This window comes from Pseudochaenichthys georgianus, chromosome 11, assembly GCF_902827115.2.
Source record: "Pseudochaenichthys georgianus chromosome 11, fPseGeo1.2, whole genome shotgun sequence".
NCBI lineage: Eukaryota > Metazoa > Chordata > Actinopteri > Perciformes > Channichthyidae > Pseudochaenichthys > Pseudochaenichthys georgianus.
Window position 1 is genome coordinate 23,859,644 of NC_047513.1, and position 19,103 is coordinate 23,878,746.

The 19,103-nt window shown below is 40.7% G+C and overlaps 2 protein-coding genes across 5 annotated transcripts in view; both read right to left on the minus strand.

The window, feature by feature from the left end:
* The window catches only part of hoxa3a (homeobox A3a), a 32,689-nt gene that overhangs the window by 4,164 nt on the left and 9,422 nt on the right, over positions 1-19,103 (minus strand). The window contains exons 2-4 of one of the 4 annotated variants that reach the window (XM_034094178.2): positions 16,527-16,663; positions 6,652-6,712; positions 2,317-2,893 (exon numbers count right to left, since the gene is read on the minus strand). In XM_034094178.2, the coding sequence (XP_033950069.1) occupies positions 2,317-2,776 (460 nt within the window). In that variant the 5' untranslated portion in view covers positions 2,777-2,893; positions 6,652-6,712; positions 16,527-16,663. Of the gene's footprint in view, positions 1-2,316; positions 2,894-4,830; positions 5,218-6,651; positions 6,713-8,031; positions 8,292-16,526; positions 16,664-19,103 lie in introns of those variants that run through there. The other 3 variants (XM_034094177.1, XM_034094179.2, XM_034094176.2) reach the window with 3 other exon arrangements.
* On the minus strand, positions 13,752-15,163 carry hoxa4a (homeobox A4a). The gene is made up of 2 exons (XM_034094181.2): positions 14,695-15,163; positions 13,752-14,167 (listed from the first exon to the last, which is right to left on the minus strand). The coding sequence occupies exons 1-2, from the start codon at positions 15,110-15,112 to the stop codon at positions 13,839-13,841; spliced, it is 747 nt and encodes a 248-aa protein (XP_033950072.1). The 5' UTR covers positions 15,113-15,163; the 3' UTR covers positions 13,752-13,838.

Consider the following 19,103-nt stretch of genomic DNA (forward strand, 5'->3'; position numbering starts at 1 on the left):
CTTACATAGGGGTTTCATCATCTACTCTTTTTCTTTCTCCACATCCTCCCACCCCTTTATGTGCGAGCGTGCATGTGCGTGTGTTCCAAACATATCACAATTTTGATAAATTCACTGTCATACTGCAAAGCACAAGGGTTATCATGGGGGCTCCATAAGACAATTAACAATCAGTGTATGGGCACTGTGTCTGTGCACCAAGTGCAAAGAGAGAAAAAAGTAACTGAAGAATAGTGGGTCAATATTTGATATGGGACCAGGTAACCTGAGATTTCCTACTAAAACATGTTGACCCTCATCTTTCCCCGTAGTCCCACGCGTAATTCAAACACAAACGTTATGTATTCCTCAGGGTGTATAGAGCTGCTCGCTCTGCCCTCACTGATAAGCCTCCCCTTTGAAGCAGGAGCTTGGCTGCAGAATAACAAGGTGTTGGTCTACTTGCCGCTGTGGCAGGCAGCCAACACTTAATAAATATCATTACCTGTCGGCCACACGTGGAGCAAAAGGAATGCAGCATGACATAACCTGACCCATTAGATTATAATGGAGATGAAAGATAACTTAACACGAGGAATATGGATACCCATGTATGTAGGACCAACACTAACGATTATTATTTTACTTCTTAGGAATTCATTTTTTTAAGGATATTAGCTTGATTTATAAAATACTAATTTTGGAAACATGTTTGTTAAGTGCAGGGTTGTCATTTTCTGTCTGGCGTATGTGCGTAAAACGTGCGTTAAATGATTTTCACGAATTTTAGCACCTCAATGTGTTGTATAAATTAATGAAAAACCCTTCTTAAAGATAAATCACACAATGAAGGTCGGCTAACTGATTTGCATTCATAACTCTTACAGCAAAATATTACAAATATATTAACCCATTTGGCAATATGAGAGGGCCATGGGAAGGTAAGCATTTATCCATTTTGGGATGTTATTACATAGAACAAAACAAAACAAAACCCAACAAGTGTTCATCTAATCAAACTTTAAATCAGTAAAGAATGTGTAAAACACCCCAATAAGGGCATGCACCAGTTGTTTCCCTTAATATAAAACACTTTCTCAACTTAAATCACTATGACTGTTGCAATACTGCTTATCATTTACTTAGACGGCCTAGTTAGAAGATTAACCACTTAATTTACAAACAAGAAAGGTCATGAGAAAGATTAGCATGGCTGATATTATAAACAACACAAACTCCCCACTCTGACCTATCACGTTTGTCTGCAATTAAACAGCAGGATGATGCCGCAATAAGTGCGTAAACGTGCGTAAAACGGTTTTCATCCATGTCAGCAAGACAACCTGTAATCACAAACTGATGAAAAATATTTCCTTAAGAAAATTCATATTCAGATCACCTGGATTTGTATTTCAAACTTTGACTGTAATAAATACCCGTTTATGGTGGAATAAAGGAGTTCATTGTAAGATAAGCATAAGTTATGGTTACGTAAATTACTCCTAAACCCCACAACCTCACCCCGTTTTCCTTTCATCCATACGTCTTTTCTTAGCACAATTCTAAATCAAGCACCCAATAACTTCTGTTGAATATTATCTTAATTCAAATATTTCCTACAACATTAAAACAAATCATAGGAGGATGAGCATCTCTGAATTTTAAGATTGTCTCTGTGTAAATAAAAACATTTAAACCCAAACCCCCCCACTCTGGTCCACCAAGTTTCCCTCTAATCAAAACAGCAGGACAAACTGAAACAACTGTTGTCCGTGTTTGTTTGTTGTCTCTCTGGGAATATTATGTGATCAGTGGAGATTTGTGTTTACAGTAGGGACGGGTCAGCTGCAGGGCACAGGGACAACACATGGTGGAATCTTCTCCCAAGAGCACATACAGTCTTTAACCTTACAGTGAACTTATATTTGATAATATTTTTGGTATTGATTGATAGTCATTACAGGATGTGTTATAATGAAAGTAACACTTCTAATGTGGATCGTGTCAGGAAGGAGTTGATTAAACTCTGTGGTAATTTTTTGGCTGCATTTCCTGAATAACTCAAAGATCCCCCAGTGGGAACACAATATAAACATATTATATAATAAACATCTGACTTGAAACATCTAGATGAACACCTCTCTGCCCCTGGAATAGGAAAAAAAACATTTGAATCCTTACATAATTGTCCTATTTTGCACTGCCCCTATGCTCATACCTTATCCCCAACCCACCCCCTATATGTATTGTGTCCTCCCTCAAGTAAACGAATGCAACTTTCTTGTCAGAGGCTATCAACTTATGTGTTTGCGGCAGCAATGTTTTGGTTGAAAGTACCTGAACTGGAGCTACTGTTGGGTTTCTGCTTGATGTTCTGACGGGATTCCTTCATCCAGGGGAAGATCTGTTTGCGAGTAGCAGAGGTCGGGGAGCCGTTCTTGGCACTGGGCTGGTTGGACCCGTTGCTTGTGTTTTGGCTGATAGCACCGGGGGATATTGAGGGAGGGGGCGGGCCTGACACTGGCACCTGCGGTTGATTGCTTTCGGGATGAACCTTGGACTGCGCCGCCTGAATGGCTGTGGTCCTGTCGCAGCTCTCCGCCATCTCCCCCGGCTTCTGCAGAGCCACGGAGCCGTCAGGAGACTGCAGGGAGCAGGCAGGTCGATGGTACTCACTTTCCACATGAGAGGCCCGGGGATATTGGACCTGATTGGCATCATAACTGAAGCCATTTGCGCTTTGATATGGGTAGCCACTGTAAATTGCGGAGCTGTCGTAGTAGGTTGCCTTTTGCATCTCGCCGTTTCCCAATATTTATTTCAGAAACTGACAGGGTCTTGACACCCTTGTAGAATAACATTGGCACCCCGTGGTCACGTGACGCCTCTCCGCCAATGGCCTCCTCGGGTGAACCTAGGGTTACAAGAAGCACTGTGAGGAGAAGAAATGGTGGCGATCCATCTTACTTTTCAATACAGGCCTGACACTGGAGACTATGGAAGCAAGATAGGGCCAACAGTCCTGTAGACTATTACCGTTTACCTTATGGCTTACACAGGGCACAAAGGCACGCACTAACCTTGCGTTACCATCTGTGCCAAAACACATCAAAACAAAAACCTGTTCAAACGCTTTTCAGATTGCCAAATCAATTTTAGGACCTAACCAGAAAATACAATACATTTTAAACCTGTTTGCCTATTAACAATAAAAATGAATGTAGTAACACAACAGCTTTTAGACAAAATACTGGATAAAAAGGGTGCTTAGGGAGATCCAATTAGCGGGTTACCAGACAGGAAAATAATATTTATGTTATATTGTTATTCTACCAACAGGGCTGTCAACAGTATATCTAATTTCCCATGTAGCAGGTGCATTCAGTGTGGTCCACACCTTTTTAACCCTTTTTTGTTTTCACTGAGTACAACAAAAAATCTTCCTTCAGTAACAGGATAAACCTCAATGCGCATGCTGTACGGCCACCTGACGCAAAGCAAAAGCAACCGCATTCTCTTCCTTCTCTTTTCTTTTTTGTTTTACTTCTTTGCATTCTGGAAGATAAATGAAAGGGCTACGAGGAAACCTGAAAAACCGGGCGGGCATCCGTGCATCTCTATGACCACGGTGTGAACTTTTCCTTGCAGGCCCATAATAATGGCTGCTGTCAGTGATGTCTGCTCGGCGGCCCCTCGCCGTGATATATGGGGGTCAGCGGGCCGGGACGGCCTGCTCGGAATGAGCGGCCCGGTGAGCAGCCAGCCCGGTACTGAGAGACAGAATCCCGGCATGGCACAGCTAGAGCCTGCTACTAAGACACCATAATTCACGCAGGTCCATGGGGATCACCCTCTTAAAGATTATTGGGGAAACTATAAACCATAATAGACACAGTAACAGGGTCAGCTGTTATAATGTGGAATTATTATTGAAATAGTGGAACATTTAATGTGGATTCCTGTTGTTTTAACCAATGCCATCAAGAAATAGTATGCAATGCATAATAATAATAATAATAATAATAGGCCTACTTATAATAATAATAATAATAATAATAATAATAATAATAATAATAATAATAAATGCAGTACTAAATATATAATTAGAAAGATAATTAACTTTATTTTTAAGTTAAGGAAATAATGTTCAACGCAAATAAAACATAAATCCATCCTGTTTGATAACTATGAATGTGAAATCATGTTATTCTTTGTCAGCGTATGCAATTGCAGAAGAAGCGGCCAAGGAAGCAGCTCGTTTTTGGAAATAAATACAAATTTATTAAAATAAGAATATATTTTGGAATAACAATAACTTCACATTGTAATTGCTTGAATCAATGGATCCGAGTTTAACATCTACGAAGTTGTGCAATACAAAATATGATTTCAAGACAAATAGGTGTATAGTAGTTCCGGAGCATACATATCTAAGGCATTTTCTAAACACGAGTACAAGGAAATGAAAGGAAAATGTGGAGCAACTCAGGTTTCATGCAGTCGTTTAAAGCAAATCAGTTTAAAATGAGCTTTAAGATTGCCTTCACTGCAGCTTAACCGCATAGTGAGAGAAGGTGCCTTCGCTGTATCTGCACTCACAATGACCTGGACAAGATATCAGAAGGCTTTGTAGTGTATCTCTCGCTTGCGATAGTCATAAAAGACAGAGAAAGAGAGACAAATGACAGGCTTTCTGCTCAGCCCTCTGCTCGGCGTTAGAGAAATCTGGCTGGCTGACTGCGTGTGTGTGAACTCTTCCTGAACTGAGATCTAAGTCATACGGTGATAAATCACCGAGCGACACAAACTCCGCCATTTACAACCGAGGGAGCCTTTTCCTGGCCTGCTTACCTTATCCTCTGACGACGAATGCAGAGCACCAAGCGATATTTTCTCATTCAGCGACGAAATCGATCAAAGCAGTAATCCAGAGAAAAAGTTTAAGGGCAGGGCTGGCTTGGTGAGGCAGCAGCAGCAGTAGAGTGCTCCCTGCCATGCACCAGGCATTAGCAGCCACAACAAAAAGGGAAGAGCCGAGAGAAACCCCTTTCCTTTCCTTTTTTTCCTACTCGACGTGGATGGGTAAACCGAGATTACGAAAGCAGGCGTGAGCAGTCGGGTCAGCGAGATAAGAGTTATCTGGCTTCAAGATTGAATTTATCGTCATGCTATAGAGCAATGCCAGGGCTTCATAGTGATATTAAACTGGGCCAATGCAATAGACTATGTGATCCTTCACCAGTACCATGCAGACACCACTGAACTGCCCCGAACCAGAGCGTCACCATAGACAAAAAAAAATTATGCAAATAAGAAGAGCCTTGGAAAGCCAGTTCAAATCAAGTGGCTCCTTCTCCTCCTCCCCCAACCAAATGAGGTAGTGTGTCTAGAAAAAAAGTATGCCTCGTTACAAACTAGCAAGGAATCTATCCCCTAAGTGTTTTAAATGTTTTTAGTTATTATTTACTCCACGCTCTGCAGTAGGGTTATGAACCCAGTGGATGAGATGTAAGAGAGAAGAGAGAATACAAAGGAATAATCGGCCTCTGACCATGCTGCATTTCCATTTCCACGGGACATAAAGGGCTTCTTTCTGTGGCTTAATCATTAACCCAGATTTTTACATAAACTCCTCAATCTTTTGGCACAAGGGACGCGCAATTCGTTTTCATTCCAGCGGCAGATATACTGCTGCCGGCATGGCTTCTTGTATGACACACTATTATTTTAACATTATAAATCACAACAACTTGAGATCAAAGCCGTGTTCTATGTATATCAAGAGAAAAACCCCACCAGGAGCAGGGTGTGAAACATGGGAAGAAGGTTGATCACCAAAAGGCAGAGAGGAGGACATGCAGCGAGGAGCAGGGGAGAAGAGAGCCGGCAGCAGGGGGAATCCCTCTGCATGGTAATGCTTCACTCTTGCAGCCAAAGAGAGAATGAGAAAAAAAATAGATTTATGTCTTCTCAGCTGCCACAGGCTGTAAACACGCTCAGAACCGCAGCTTCACTGCTGGTTTCAGGCTCTGGGACTAAATGCAATGACACAATTAAAAATGTATAGAGCACAACGACGGCGTGGGAGGGTGAGTGGGACACAAATTCACGTGTGAGGTTTCTTTTTTTAGCCAACTCGGCTTTTTCTTTTCGAAACCAAAGTAGTCACATTGTATAATTATTTACTTCTTTGTGTTTTGCTAAAATGCTGACTCGTCTCTCTCTTTAATTTAGCCGTGAGCTAAGGGTGAAATGTCATCGAGTTGGTGGTCCTATACGGCCGTGCAGAATGTGCGTAAAAATCTAGGAGAAAGAAACAAAATCTGAACATTTGATGAAAGAAAATATTTTTTAAACTATAGTGCAGTTAACTATAGCAGCTACACACAGATGGCTTTCACTGAAAGTACTTTTTGAAAGGAGTAAGGCACCGCTCCAAGAGCTGAGATTCCCTTCGTCACTTTTATAGTGACAAATTACACCACAAAGACAAGTGGAAGAGAAGGAATTATTGCTTTCAGGCTGGTCATATTGCTGCAACAAGGAAATGTACTGCTGCTTGTCTATCCCTGCAAGTGCTTTGGTGGGCGTGTGTGGTACTTATTAGAAATTGAATAAGGATATCACTATCAAGCATTCATAACACAAATCAATAAAGATATATGGACTTACCGAAGGCAGTTCAAGGTGTCTTGGAGACCGTGCGATGGCCTGAATTTACTCGGCTGGATTTCTGCAATGAAAAATAAACACAATTCAGAAGAAAATAAAACCTTTTAATGTGGACAAACACACCCGTAAATGCTATTTTAGACTAGCATCTCCCTATATTGTTTGAGAATTAAATGATAAATAATTCGTCTAATTGTATAAAACACAATAGGCCTTAATCTAAAAATGCGCAAAATGAAACGTTTTGTGCAAACCAACTTAAATTAGATGCAAGTGTTTTAAATATAATTGTTTGGTTTATGATTTATATTGCTACACACTGCTATATTTAGGAAGGCTCCAAGGCTTTGTGTTAACGTATTATCTGTTCAGTTTAGAGAAACCATTCAAATCTAGATTCCTTTTAGCATTTTGCTACACAATATCAACCAAAATATATCCATCTGTAAGAACAACAGAACCATCCAACAATTATAAACAAACTGCATAAATAAAAGCCAGAATGCAACGATTCTCCTTAGACAAATATAACAATACAACCAAATATTGCTGCCTGTATCAGGGTAATATCACAAATAACATAAAAAGGGGCCAATGCAAATAACGTGTTTGTTGTTTCCCTGCATGCCGGTAAGCATTTTCTCCACAAACGGATCGAATAGTCATTAGCTCTCGCGCACCATCTTCCCCAAGTCCCCGTGCCCATAAATCAAGCTGCAGCGCCGTGACCTCAGCGGCCGCGCGGTCCTGGATGGCACTCCGTCTTCCATTATATCCTCGTTTCCCCGGCGGAGCGACACAACCCCACCGCTTTCCCCTACATTTTATGGAGCCCATCTTGATGTATCATTTACGCACAAAAACCTCACGTAAAGACACGAGATGTTTTGTTTTATAGGACCGGTTGCACCTTGGTCTGGCCGTGCTCTATGTTTGGAGTTTTTCTATTTATACGGCTGCTTTATTTACAAACAGTTGTATAGGCCTATTTATCATAATGACTGCTTATGCTAGATATAAATAGAGCAGAAATATTTCATTATTTACTGCTCTATTCTAAGAGTAAAGGGACAAATAATATTGGCATTATGATGATTAGCATAGGAAGCATAACATAACAATAGTATATGTCATTGGCCCAGACAAATCGTTACAATTACTATAAATACTAATACTATAATTGCCATGTGTACATTTTAAAGGCCTATTTATGCTTGATTATCTATGATAAATCGGATATATCACTAGATAGGTGAATATCGATAGCTTCTTAGTACCTGTCTAGTTTCTCGCCCTGCAGAAGCCCTGGACCCCTATTTTACTGACCTCTGCCTCGCGCAGCAATAACTCACGACAGTAATGAACAATTGGCGGAAATACCTCAAAATAAAATCCATCCTCCCAAAGCTCGGGCTCTGACTCTGTCCGCGTGGAAAAACATATCCGTCCGTGACAGCAGTATAATACATCCACAAACCCGGGATCCTCTTTCTCTCTGTCTGCCTCTCTTTCTCCTTTTCTCCCCTCGGTAAACAAACTACAGAGCCCGGACTCCCCTCACGGAAAGTGGGGGTAACCCGCATATAATCAGCATCATATGGCCAAACCGGGGCTCCGGTTTTCTTCCCCGTGCCATAACATCTCGCAGTATTATGCGCACCGCTCACGTGACGCAACGTCAATTTAAATCCCTTTTATTTGAGCCCGTGAATCATTAATGGAGGCAGTCATTGCCCCTGAGGAGAAACGGATCAGTTTGGAGGGAGAAAAAATAGGGGTATGTGACACTGCAATGTATCTGGCAGAGGAGCAGGTCTCTCGCAGAGAAGCAGCTTTTCCACGTGTCGCCCATTCAGAGCCAAAGACTGTTCTGTCCGTTTTAAAGTGCCATATATTTGGTGCCTGTTAGTGGCTGAAAAAATAGCTAATCCTGCCTGCCTGTGTGCGGAGTTTCAAGTGCAGCCACAGCTCGGAGCCGTGGCTACAAAGTGTTTTGCACTGCAGCGTGATAATTCGCACTATTTTAGATGGAGAGGGCTTTCCTTTACAAAATACCATTTAAGAATGGCATAATGATTACTCATCACTCCAGCAAAGGGCTACTGTGTTCTCTTTACAACACAGCAGCCATGCAGGACAGCCGAGAGCTTTACTCAATATCGCCCCCCCCGTCCACAGTCCGGTTGAAGTACCACTTAATCAGCATTTGGTTCTCCATCAGCAAAAGCCTGCATGCCGTTTGCCAAATGGGGTAAAAAATGTCACACGTTTACCTGTCCTACATAAGGATGGTGTGCGCCCTGGTGGTCGTGGAGGTGTCTGTCACTCAGCAGTAAGCGGAAAGTGGAGGTGAGGTAACCAAAGAGTGGCTGCTCGACCCCGCTGATCACTACATGGACCCCCATTCGACCTAAGTGCGTTTATGCGTTTCCTATGACCAGCTGAGTGATGTTAGAAATTATAGGTTTGTGCAACAGGAGAGTATTTGAGGTGGCAGAAATGCCAACTGACATAATTGTGCTATTGGCCCAAACCACTATAAAAACAGCATAGTAGATAACTTTTGCCACTTCAGATTTTGCCAAAAGTCTAGCCCGGAAGAAAGATCTTCTATCGGCACCGTTTGGCGCTTGTTTTCCGTCAACACAGAGCAGCAGGCGTGGAAAAATCCCACCACAACTATTAATCATTCGGGGCGGACATAGACAGCATCCCACTCCCACACCAGCCTTTGTCTTCTCAAACTACAACTTGAGCGGTAAACTTTTAAAGACAGGAACGGAAGCAGACCAGCTCTTATTAATTCAGATTCAACACTTCTAAAACTAATGAAAAGAGGAGGAATTTTAATGATCACGACAAAAAAAAAGGGTTTTACGCACAGGTTTTAGACTCATGTTTATGTAAAGAAGACTATTTATCTTTTGTTAAACATTGTTTGACTCTGCGTTGTGTTAACTTTCTCTTTGTTTTTCTACAATTGCAGATGTGGAGCTGTCACTATGATTTTATGGCTGTACATGACCGTGCTCTGGAAGTTAATCCCATGTTGCCTTTCGCCACCGCACCTTAACTTTTCCCTGATCCGAGCAGAAGCAGAGAGTCGAGTGGGAACTTATTTTGGGATCGCAAACAAGGAGACGATGGAAACCATGAGGCCCTCAGCTGGTAGTCTACTTTTTTCACATTTGCCCTTTCCTCAAAAGTAATAGTTGACCAATTATGTTTTGAAGTTTAAACTTTGTTTTGCATGAAACAAATGTAGAGTTATTTACACAAATCAAGGTTCCTGATCACTGTCAGCGAAGAGGAGTTAGAGGCGCAGACCTCTGGATGTTGGCCAGACGGCGGTCCATATCTTCCAACAATGTTGACACTCGGAGCTCTTAACAGCCAGGCTTGGGTTACGGATACACTCAGACAAAGATAACTATTTCTGCGAGGTTTACATCGGCCAGTATCAAGGCTAATGCGAAATGCAACGCCTTAAGCAAACTTGGAAACATCGCTCATGAAGGCAGACTGACTAGGACAACTTAATTGTTTGCGTAAAGGTGGTTGTAATAAAGCAATTTTCATGTTGAACTAACTGGCTCTTTTTTATGACTGAAAATTATGTATAATATGCTTTTGCTTAACAGCTGCCAGTAACAATTTGGAGGTAAGTGCAAAACAGCCCATAAATAAAAATAAACATTTGTATTGTTGACATTGTAACACACTCTAAGGACTCTGTTAATGTTTGACCTGTGTCTATATTCTCTATTGTGTTCATCCTCATTGAAAGGCTCTTTCAAGCAGCAGATGTAATTTTCATTGATATTGTTGTTTAAAAACACTAACTCAAATGACATTCAACTGTGAAAGTCATAATACAATTAACAAATAGAAAATTTGCCACAGTCAAAATCCATGAACAACAACTATGGTTCCATGTTAAAAGGCAAAGTGTTTTCGAGGTTAACTTTGCAAGCACAAATGCAGAGTGTTGCTTCTTATCGTTATTTTGCAGGTCAACTTTAACTGATTTTATCACTGAATACGCAGAAACGTTTTAGCCTCATCTGTAAGAGTGTTACTTCTGCAGCCACATATCAACCTATTTTAAAACACATTTGACTCTTATTTGTCTCTTTAATCTCATAAAGCAAGTTTTGCTAAATGAAGGTTATTGTGATTCACATATACTTTATGTAAAAACACGAGTTTGTACTCTGGGCAAAGTGCATCTGTTAATGAGCTGTCGATAAATTAAAATATATAAAAAGAAGAATAAAAAGAACGAGGGTTGAATTGTATCATGCTAACTTCTCCTGGGTTCGAACATTTAGGGTATTAAGACCAGCATATATATGTCCAAAACAACGTTTTCTGTCAATGAAAATGCTTTTCAATCAAATAGACTTATCAAAATAGGACCGTTTAAGTTAAATAAATGTAACCTAAAAAAGCTCAGATTAGAAAAACTCAGAAAATGCAACAATGTTTGGTTGGAAATAAAAAAAGATTGTATTTTATTATACATTAATAGTCGACAGAAGATAATTAAATCATGCCCACTTCTAGGATATTTTATATTTTATATATATATATATTTGTTTAACATCTACAACAAATTTCAGAAGGAAAAACAACCAAATCTACTCACAAGTCATGACGGTCTGTGTCCCGCAGACAGAGTTCTGTCAGGGGAGAAGAGATCTGACTCGCACCATGCAGAGGATCACTTCAAATGAAAATAAGGTAGATTTTCAGATCTATTTCTGACCCCGGGGCATTCATTATTCAACAAGTCACGTGAACTGGCGAATTAAAATTTCAGTACATTGGAAGTGACCTCTATTCGCGAATCAAATGACTTGACATCTTGTAATTTAACTTTGGACTTGTTGGAGTCTGCGCAAAATCGGTCCCAATCATCCTCAACGCCATGTTCTGTACAGCCTTCATGTCTACAGCAACTGATTCACAGAAAGATGAATAGCATGGTATATTCTAAGAGCGTTTTTATTATTGCCGTAGGATTATTTCTCTAATGTGCCAAACAAGTGAATAAATGTAAAAGATGCAAAAAAACGGTATATCAAATAAATAAAGCTTCTACTGAAAGATTGTTTGAATTCGGAAATTGTGGCTTTTACTGTGGGAATTTTGGTGAATATCAATTGTATCTAATATGAAATGCAATGCAACTCCATTCATTACGCTATTGGCATATTGAGCAGAAACCATCAGTGCCACAACATATTGGAAATCATAATAAATTGCATGCTAAATGCCAGCATGTTTCAGCTTATATCTGCACTATCTACCCTGACAGGAGTGTTTCGGTGATATATTGCAGAAGAGCTGTCTCAAAGAATAACTTTGGGACAATTCATGGCTCAGATTCACACCTTAAAACCGTTTTTGTTTCCGCGCTGTCTCTGGGTAAATCTTAAATGGGAAGAAAAAGCTCGCGGAGGTCTCAACACTGATGTATGGTCTGAACATTGTGTGTGTCGAAAGGTCAGGGGGCAGAAGAAGTGCTCTGAGCCAGTGATTGGCCAGAGCCTGCCGTGTCCCCTGGTTGAACTCCCTATTGTTTGGATGAAGCAGGTAGCGACCAACACTCACACTCCGGTGCACCGAGGTTGGCTTCGATCTCCTTATAATGGCAAGAGATAACAATATGTTTGGCCGGATACATTTAAAAATGTAAGGTTGGTTTGATTTCCGTGAAAGTAGAAAAGCCAGCAATGCTCAAGCAGCTGAAATCTGCCTCCTTAATTCAAACCTCGTCTCAGCTTTATCCATGAAATGTGCACGACATTCTTGCGCATTTTACGGATTAGAACAGTCAGTTGAGCATGATGACATTATTCAGTCAGCGAAAAAGTATGTATGGTAGATAGGGAGACGCTTGCCTAAACATAAACATGTTACATTAATTAAAACACCTGAATATGTTTTCCTTTATGTAAATCTTGCTTTAACAGAATTTGCGTAGTGTTTGTATTGATTAACAAGTTAAAACTCTCTGAAAATAACATCAAATATAGCAAATATATTTTGATTATATTCAGAGAAAGTAAAACATATAAATATAAATTATTATGCAAGCGTGGGGCAGTAAATTATCCAATGCTTGGTGACATGCAATCACAATTTTACGCACACATCTCCAAACACAGATAACGGATTAAAGGCTTTAAATACAAGTAATAACATAAGTCCACAAACACGTATTGAATTGATAAAATAGTATGAGCACAAAATATATGAGTTTGGAAATGCAATCTCCTTCTTTTTTTTAAAGGGGGAACGCCAATGCTCTTGCCATGTCAATACGCGCGGCTTCGCAAGTACATGTTGCTCTCAATTGAAATCAGTATTTGCAGGGACAAAATATCCAAAGCCAATTCGACGTTATTAAGTGAAGTACATATTTATTTCACAAGGACACATTGAACCTACACTAGCCTACATCACAACCACAATACTGGGACAACACATACAAATATTCACAGTTTAGAACACAGCACAACATGGGACGGACTAGCACAAATAAACCTAGACTTTACAACACCAACAAACATAATTCTACTTGACGAAATGCTTTCCTTATTGTGCCTTCATTATGATCTGCCTATGTACATTAAATGTGAATGTCACCTGGACTATATTCAACAGTAAACAAACCCACTCAAACACACAAACACTGTTACTCTGACTGATGCCTTACCTCTAAACCAGCCGTCCGGTTTTCTAACAGGCATCTAGTCTCGCTAAATATCTTTCAAGTATATTAGAGCTTTCCATGAGCAATAATAAAAAAATAATGAAAAAAAATACTCAGAGAACATAGAAAAAATACTGTTTACCTCACTGAATGTTAACTGTAATGATACATATTGATCCTACATTTGAATGTGCGTTATCCTTCTTTCATAATAATAAACAAATATAGAAACACTTCAGTGGCCACCGTGGCAATAAAAGGTGAATTTCAAGCTTATATGAAGAGGGCGAGGACGACAGGAGAGGGAAAGGGTACAAAGGACGTGACAGGGGCCCAATGGCAGAGGCAAGGTGAAATAGATAACACCATGTGTGTAAAATACTGAGAATCGGTCCATCAAATTCCACTTGTGATATTTGCCATCTCAGTCTGGATTGGGTTTTGTGGTACGGGGTTAATTTCAGCACTATAGACCTGCGGTGCACGGCGTGGGGACAAGCTGCTGGCCTGTTTTGATCTGCTGCTGCTGGGGCCCCGAGGCTGAGGACGAGGCCGAGCTGGAGGAGCGGATCTTCGTGTTGGGAAGCTTGTGCTCCTTCTTCCACTTCATCCTCCTGTTCTGAAACCAGATCTTGACCTGGCGCTCGGACAGACACATGGTGTGCGCAATCTCCACCCGCCTGCGCCGGGTCAGGTACCGGTTGAAGTGGAACTCCTTCTCCAGCTCCAGAGCCTGCTGGCGGGTGTATGCAGTGCGGGACCTCTTGGGCACTCCTCCAGTGTAATTGGGATTGACTGGAGGAGAAAAAAGCCATACACAGGCATGCAAGCAGGTGTTAAACGCAGGCTGATAGCGTTTAATCCAAAGCCCTATAGTTCCTCCAATGGACACATTACATGGTTGGAAAACGATAAAACATTTCTGGGTTTGTTGGGAAATCACATCCGCTCTGTTTGTTTTACTCTCAAGCCTTGTTTCAGTTTACGGACATGACCTTAATGTGGAGATGCCGAGTGTACAAGCACTCGCATCCAGGGACATATCAAGCTTAGAAATGATTAACAAAACAGCGGGGTTGGATATTACAGTTTGGCTCGGCTCCAGTGGTGGAGGTACTTTGGGTTAAAAAGCAACAAAGGCACATGGCCCCGACAGACGAACACAGGCAATAAAATTTACGAGGGTCCTTAATTACCGACCCTGCTGCTCGATAGTCGTAAATTGCTGTTGTAAGGGCTGCTAGTGCTGCCTCAATAGGCTTGCGTGTGTTCCAGTGGTTGTTTCTCAGTGGTTCTGCTATTAAACCGTGACGATAACTCACCGTTGTTAACGTGGACCTTTTTCATCCACGGATAGACCACTGGCTCCTTGCCCTTCGCTACGCCGGGATATGCCTCACTGGCGAGGCTGCAGTCTTTGCTGGCATTTTCCCCTGCGCCACCGTCTGGGGCCGCGGAGAGGCGAGGACCGTGGCTCTGTGGAACCGGCTGCGGCTGTGCGTGATGCCCATCCCCGAAATCATCGAGTCCGGTAGCAGGGACGTTACCGTAATCGTATCCCGTTTCTGTGTAGTTTGACCTCGGATAGGATGGTTCTTCGTGATGGGGGAAGCCCGTATCTTTTGGCCGCTCGTAGTAATCACCAGCGTTGGGGATGTATCCGCTCTGCTGATATTCGTCGCATGGAGGAAAGGAAGGCTCGATATAGTTGGAGTTTATCAAGTAGGAACTCATGGTCATTAATTTGTGAAGTGCAACAATACTAATTTTTATCGCGCTGTCGTTTTTCTGATCTCCACAAAACCCTCCTACTCCCTGTCAAATGTACAAAGTTGCCTGGTCACGTGTGAAGCGCCACCAATCACGGCGTGTCCTGTGGGCATCATGTAAACAGGAACCAATGGAAAGCATGGCATTGGTACCACCAACACTGCTCGGACTGGCTTACGTTGATGTTTTCCTTATTAAATCACCGTATATAAAGCAAAACCAATCAACTAACTTGTTTACTGCATGAGGCCAAACTTATGTGGGTGAGGTATTCCTGCTTGTGCAAAAATAATTCCACCTCATCTGAAACAGAAAGTGAATATGAAATGAAAGCCCTGACAAAATAAAGGTTATCACAAACAAAGGAATATTTCTCGCTGTGACGTGAATGTCTGTTGTTGGAGTTTAAAACGTGTTGAATCCCAAAAATGTCGCTGAACAGGGGCACTGGCAGCATACCAAACAACAGTGCAAACTATATTGTTGTATATCAGCTTATTCAAATGATCAAAAAAGAAACCCGTGCACATGCTTCCTGCAAGCAATGACATTATCACTGCGGACACACACGCCTGCATATAAAGCATAACTCTTGTGCATCCTTGTGAATACACGCCTATGACAAACACACAAACACAAAACACTCTTCTCTCTCTTTGCACACCGGCATACATGCATATGACCCCTTTTTTCGTTTCAAATGCAATGATGTTTTCTGCACATTTGCCAGGACATAGCAATGATGTCAGACTTGATTTTGTATTTATTTTACCACATGAAAGTTATCAGGCTCTGTTGGCACGGCCATCACGTATTACCAGTTATATGCGTTACCTGCCATTGAAAAGCAAATCCAAACACTGAACAAACACTTGCAAGTGGATCTTCCATTATGCATGGCCACACGCCAAACCAAGGCGTGGGATTGTGAAACAGCTCAGACATTTTATTTTTTAAGACATGCCACAATTCTCCGTCCAGCACAGACAATCTCACACCCAATACAATTTAACAAATCTGTTTGAATTGTGAAATATATAAAAAGTTATCCAGAAACAATTTTCCACTATTTCAATACAAATATGCAATATCTTGATTCGTCTCTCCTACGCGTGCCGCTGCACCACTTTAATGCAAACAGCCAGGCAAAGATACTGATATTAGCCTGATGTGTTGTAACTATCAAAATATATGACAAAGATAGTGAGTATTAAAAGTTAAAAAGTGCAAACATGCAGGTTCATTAAGAAAATGAAAAAATAATAACATTTAATATAATTATTTGAGGAAAGACTCACATAGATTTTAGAATAATTTAAAAATAATTAATAAAAAAAAAGTCAACTGCACATTTTTTAAGGTAGAGAATATAAAAGTTTCTGACCGTGCTCCTCGCCATCGGCCATCACGTCCAGGTCCTGTTTCTTCTCCATGTCCGAGGGGCCTCACTGTATATGTGTCCCAGGAAGATGCAGCAGCTCTTCACAAAGCTGATCCACACTGTCCACGTTAACAAGGCCTCTGCATGGAGAAACAAGAGGCCAAACTTCGGAAATATTGAAAGCTTTCTTTTCTCTCCTTTTTTTCTTTTTTCCTTGGTCCCCCCTATTCTATTCGCTCCTCTAAACAGAGATAACTTCTGCCTGACCCCAAAGTGACACCGTTTCCATTTTGTTTCTGATTAATCTTTCCCATTGACAGTCTTTGTTAAACAACAAGGCGTGCCCCCTTTCCAAAGAGGCGACATTTTCATATCTGTTAGACGCAGTGACCTGAGGTTCACCCCGGACTTGGACTTCAGTTTTGCATGGTCTGTTCAGCTCTGGGGAGTTGGGGGAGTACTTAGCGCAGGTCAGCACCTGGAAAGGTCCCTAAAGGATTTTAAAACATGTGCAAAAGACCTCAAACTATCCCGAAAATCACACGTCGCCCTACGAGTTAGACAAGGTGGAATAGGGGACTTCCAAGATCTGCTGCAAATGGGCTGATATATTTAGAATAAAATACAGCAGATTTTTTCTTCAAAAATCACTGAATCTCTAGATTTAAAAACAGGTGAATTATTGACTTTCCCACAGCAACGAGAGACATGCCTCAGTTTATCCTCCTCAAAAATTGCTTTTCTCTTAGCACACTGTTGCTGCAAGGCAAAGCTGCTCCTATCTCGTGTATCTTACAGGCTTTCTCACACCTAACTCATTGTAAATGGCAGCTGATGTACTTTCCGCCATACATCCACTGTATCCGTATGGCCGAGAGACCACCTGAGAGGCAATATGTCAACATAATGTCAGCGGTAAGACTACTTCACATCATATCTAAATTTACAGTCTGCTGCCATTCTATTATAGGTGCTGAATAAATATGGGCCAGATCAGCTATTATCCACTCTGATTTTACAGGTCATTGTAGGACTACTTTTTTTTCTTTAATAACTTTATTAAAACATATTATTGTGATTCAAAAATCCGGCTCAGCCATACAAAAGAAGCATTTTAGATAAGACTGCAGGTAATACCTCCGTTATCTAGTCCAGGCCTGCAAGCTGCTGCTGTGTGTTTCAATAAAGCATCTGGAAATCCCTCGAACTATGCACAAAATATAATAGGATAATAATCCTCCAATTGACCATTGGAGCACAAGGAAGCAATGGCAAACTAGTTTACACTATCTAAGCAATTTTCCACTAAATATAAAAATCCATTTGACTCTTAATGTGAATAAAACCCGTTAGAGCTGTGCGTTATGGATTTTATTTAAGGTTATAATAATCTAACAGCCAGATCACGGTGTTCCCTTTCAGAGCATATACTGTGAGGTGAAGGTCTATTTAAGCAATATACATCATGCTGACAGTTTACTGTAAATTTAGATTATCAGTGAAGTGCTGAGACGATAGTGACAGATTGCAGATGGTGCTCACAAGGTCTCCTGGACAGAGGGTGTCGTATTGTCATACTGATATTCTGTACACACTGTGAAGACCACTGAGACAAATGTAACATTTGTGATATTGGGCTATATAAATAAACATTGATTGATTGATTGATCCTGTCTATACGGAGCCCTGACGGTGGGATAAAAAATCTTCTTTGCATCCAAGATGTGGCAATGATTCGGGCCAGAAAAGACCTTTCACAGCTTTATGGACACATTTTGATACAGGTAAACGCTCATAATACAAATGTTTTTCTTTTATACGGTGCACCACTTGTGATTGTCCTTTTAAACCACTTCACTGCAAGGACTGGCTACGGAACGAGCTTTCACAATAACTCAGGATGGGCACTAGCTTTTATATACAGCTGCAAACTTTGATTAGACTAATAACAGTGACCTTCAGGCCTCCAATGATCGTCAATAAAGGCAAAGACAAGCTGCTTCTTCCTTTAGAAAGTGCATAGACAACTATTCTTATAAAATAAAGAGGGCGTTTCAACTGATAGTATTGTGCCAGTATATTTCAGAGATTGACGACACAACTAATGTTTCCAAAATGGTTCCAAAGAGTACATACACTGAAAGGTTCATATGCACTTTGGAGTTAGTTAACAATAAGACTGTCAACGTTTGAATTAGAAATAATTGAAGACATATGAAATTGTGCATTCTGTTGGAAAGTATTTAGCCGTCTATCTGGTCACTTTCATTCTTCATTGATTCAATAAACAAAGTTATGAATTAAAAAAATGACTCGATTTTGAGAATTTCATTTACACATTTTTGCATTTTAACACTTTTCAAAGTGCAATATATGTTGTGTCCGCGTGTGACGTGTCTACAAATGTGCTAAATGAAAAATGAAATAAGATTGTCTAAATATAACTTTGTTTTATTTGATGCTCAGATGACAGTTAAAAAGTTTATGTCTGAAAAAGTCCGAAATGATTGGGCCTTTCTATAAAAAAGGATCCAAGGTTTAATAAGTGTTTAGTTTTGGTTGGATTATTTTTTAAATAAG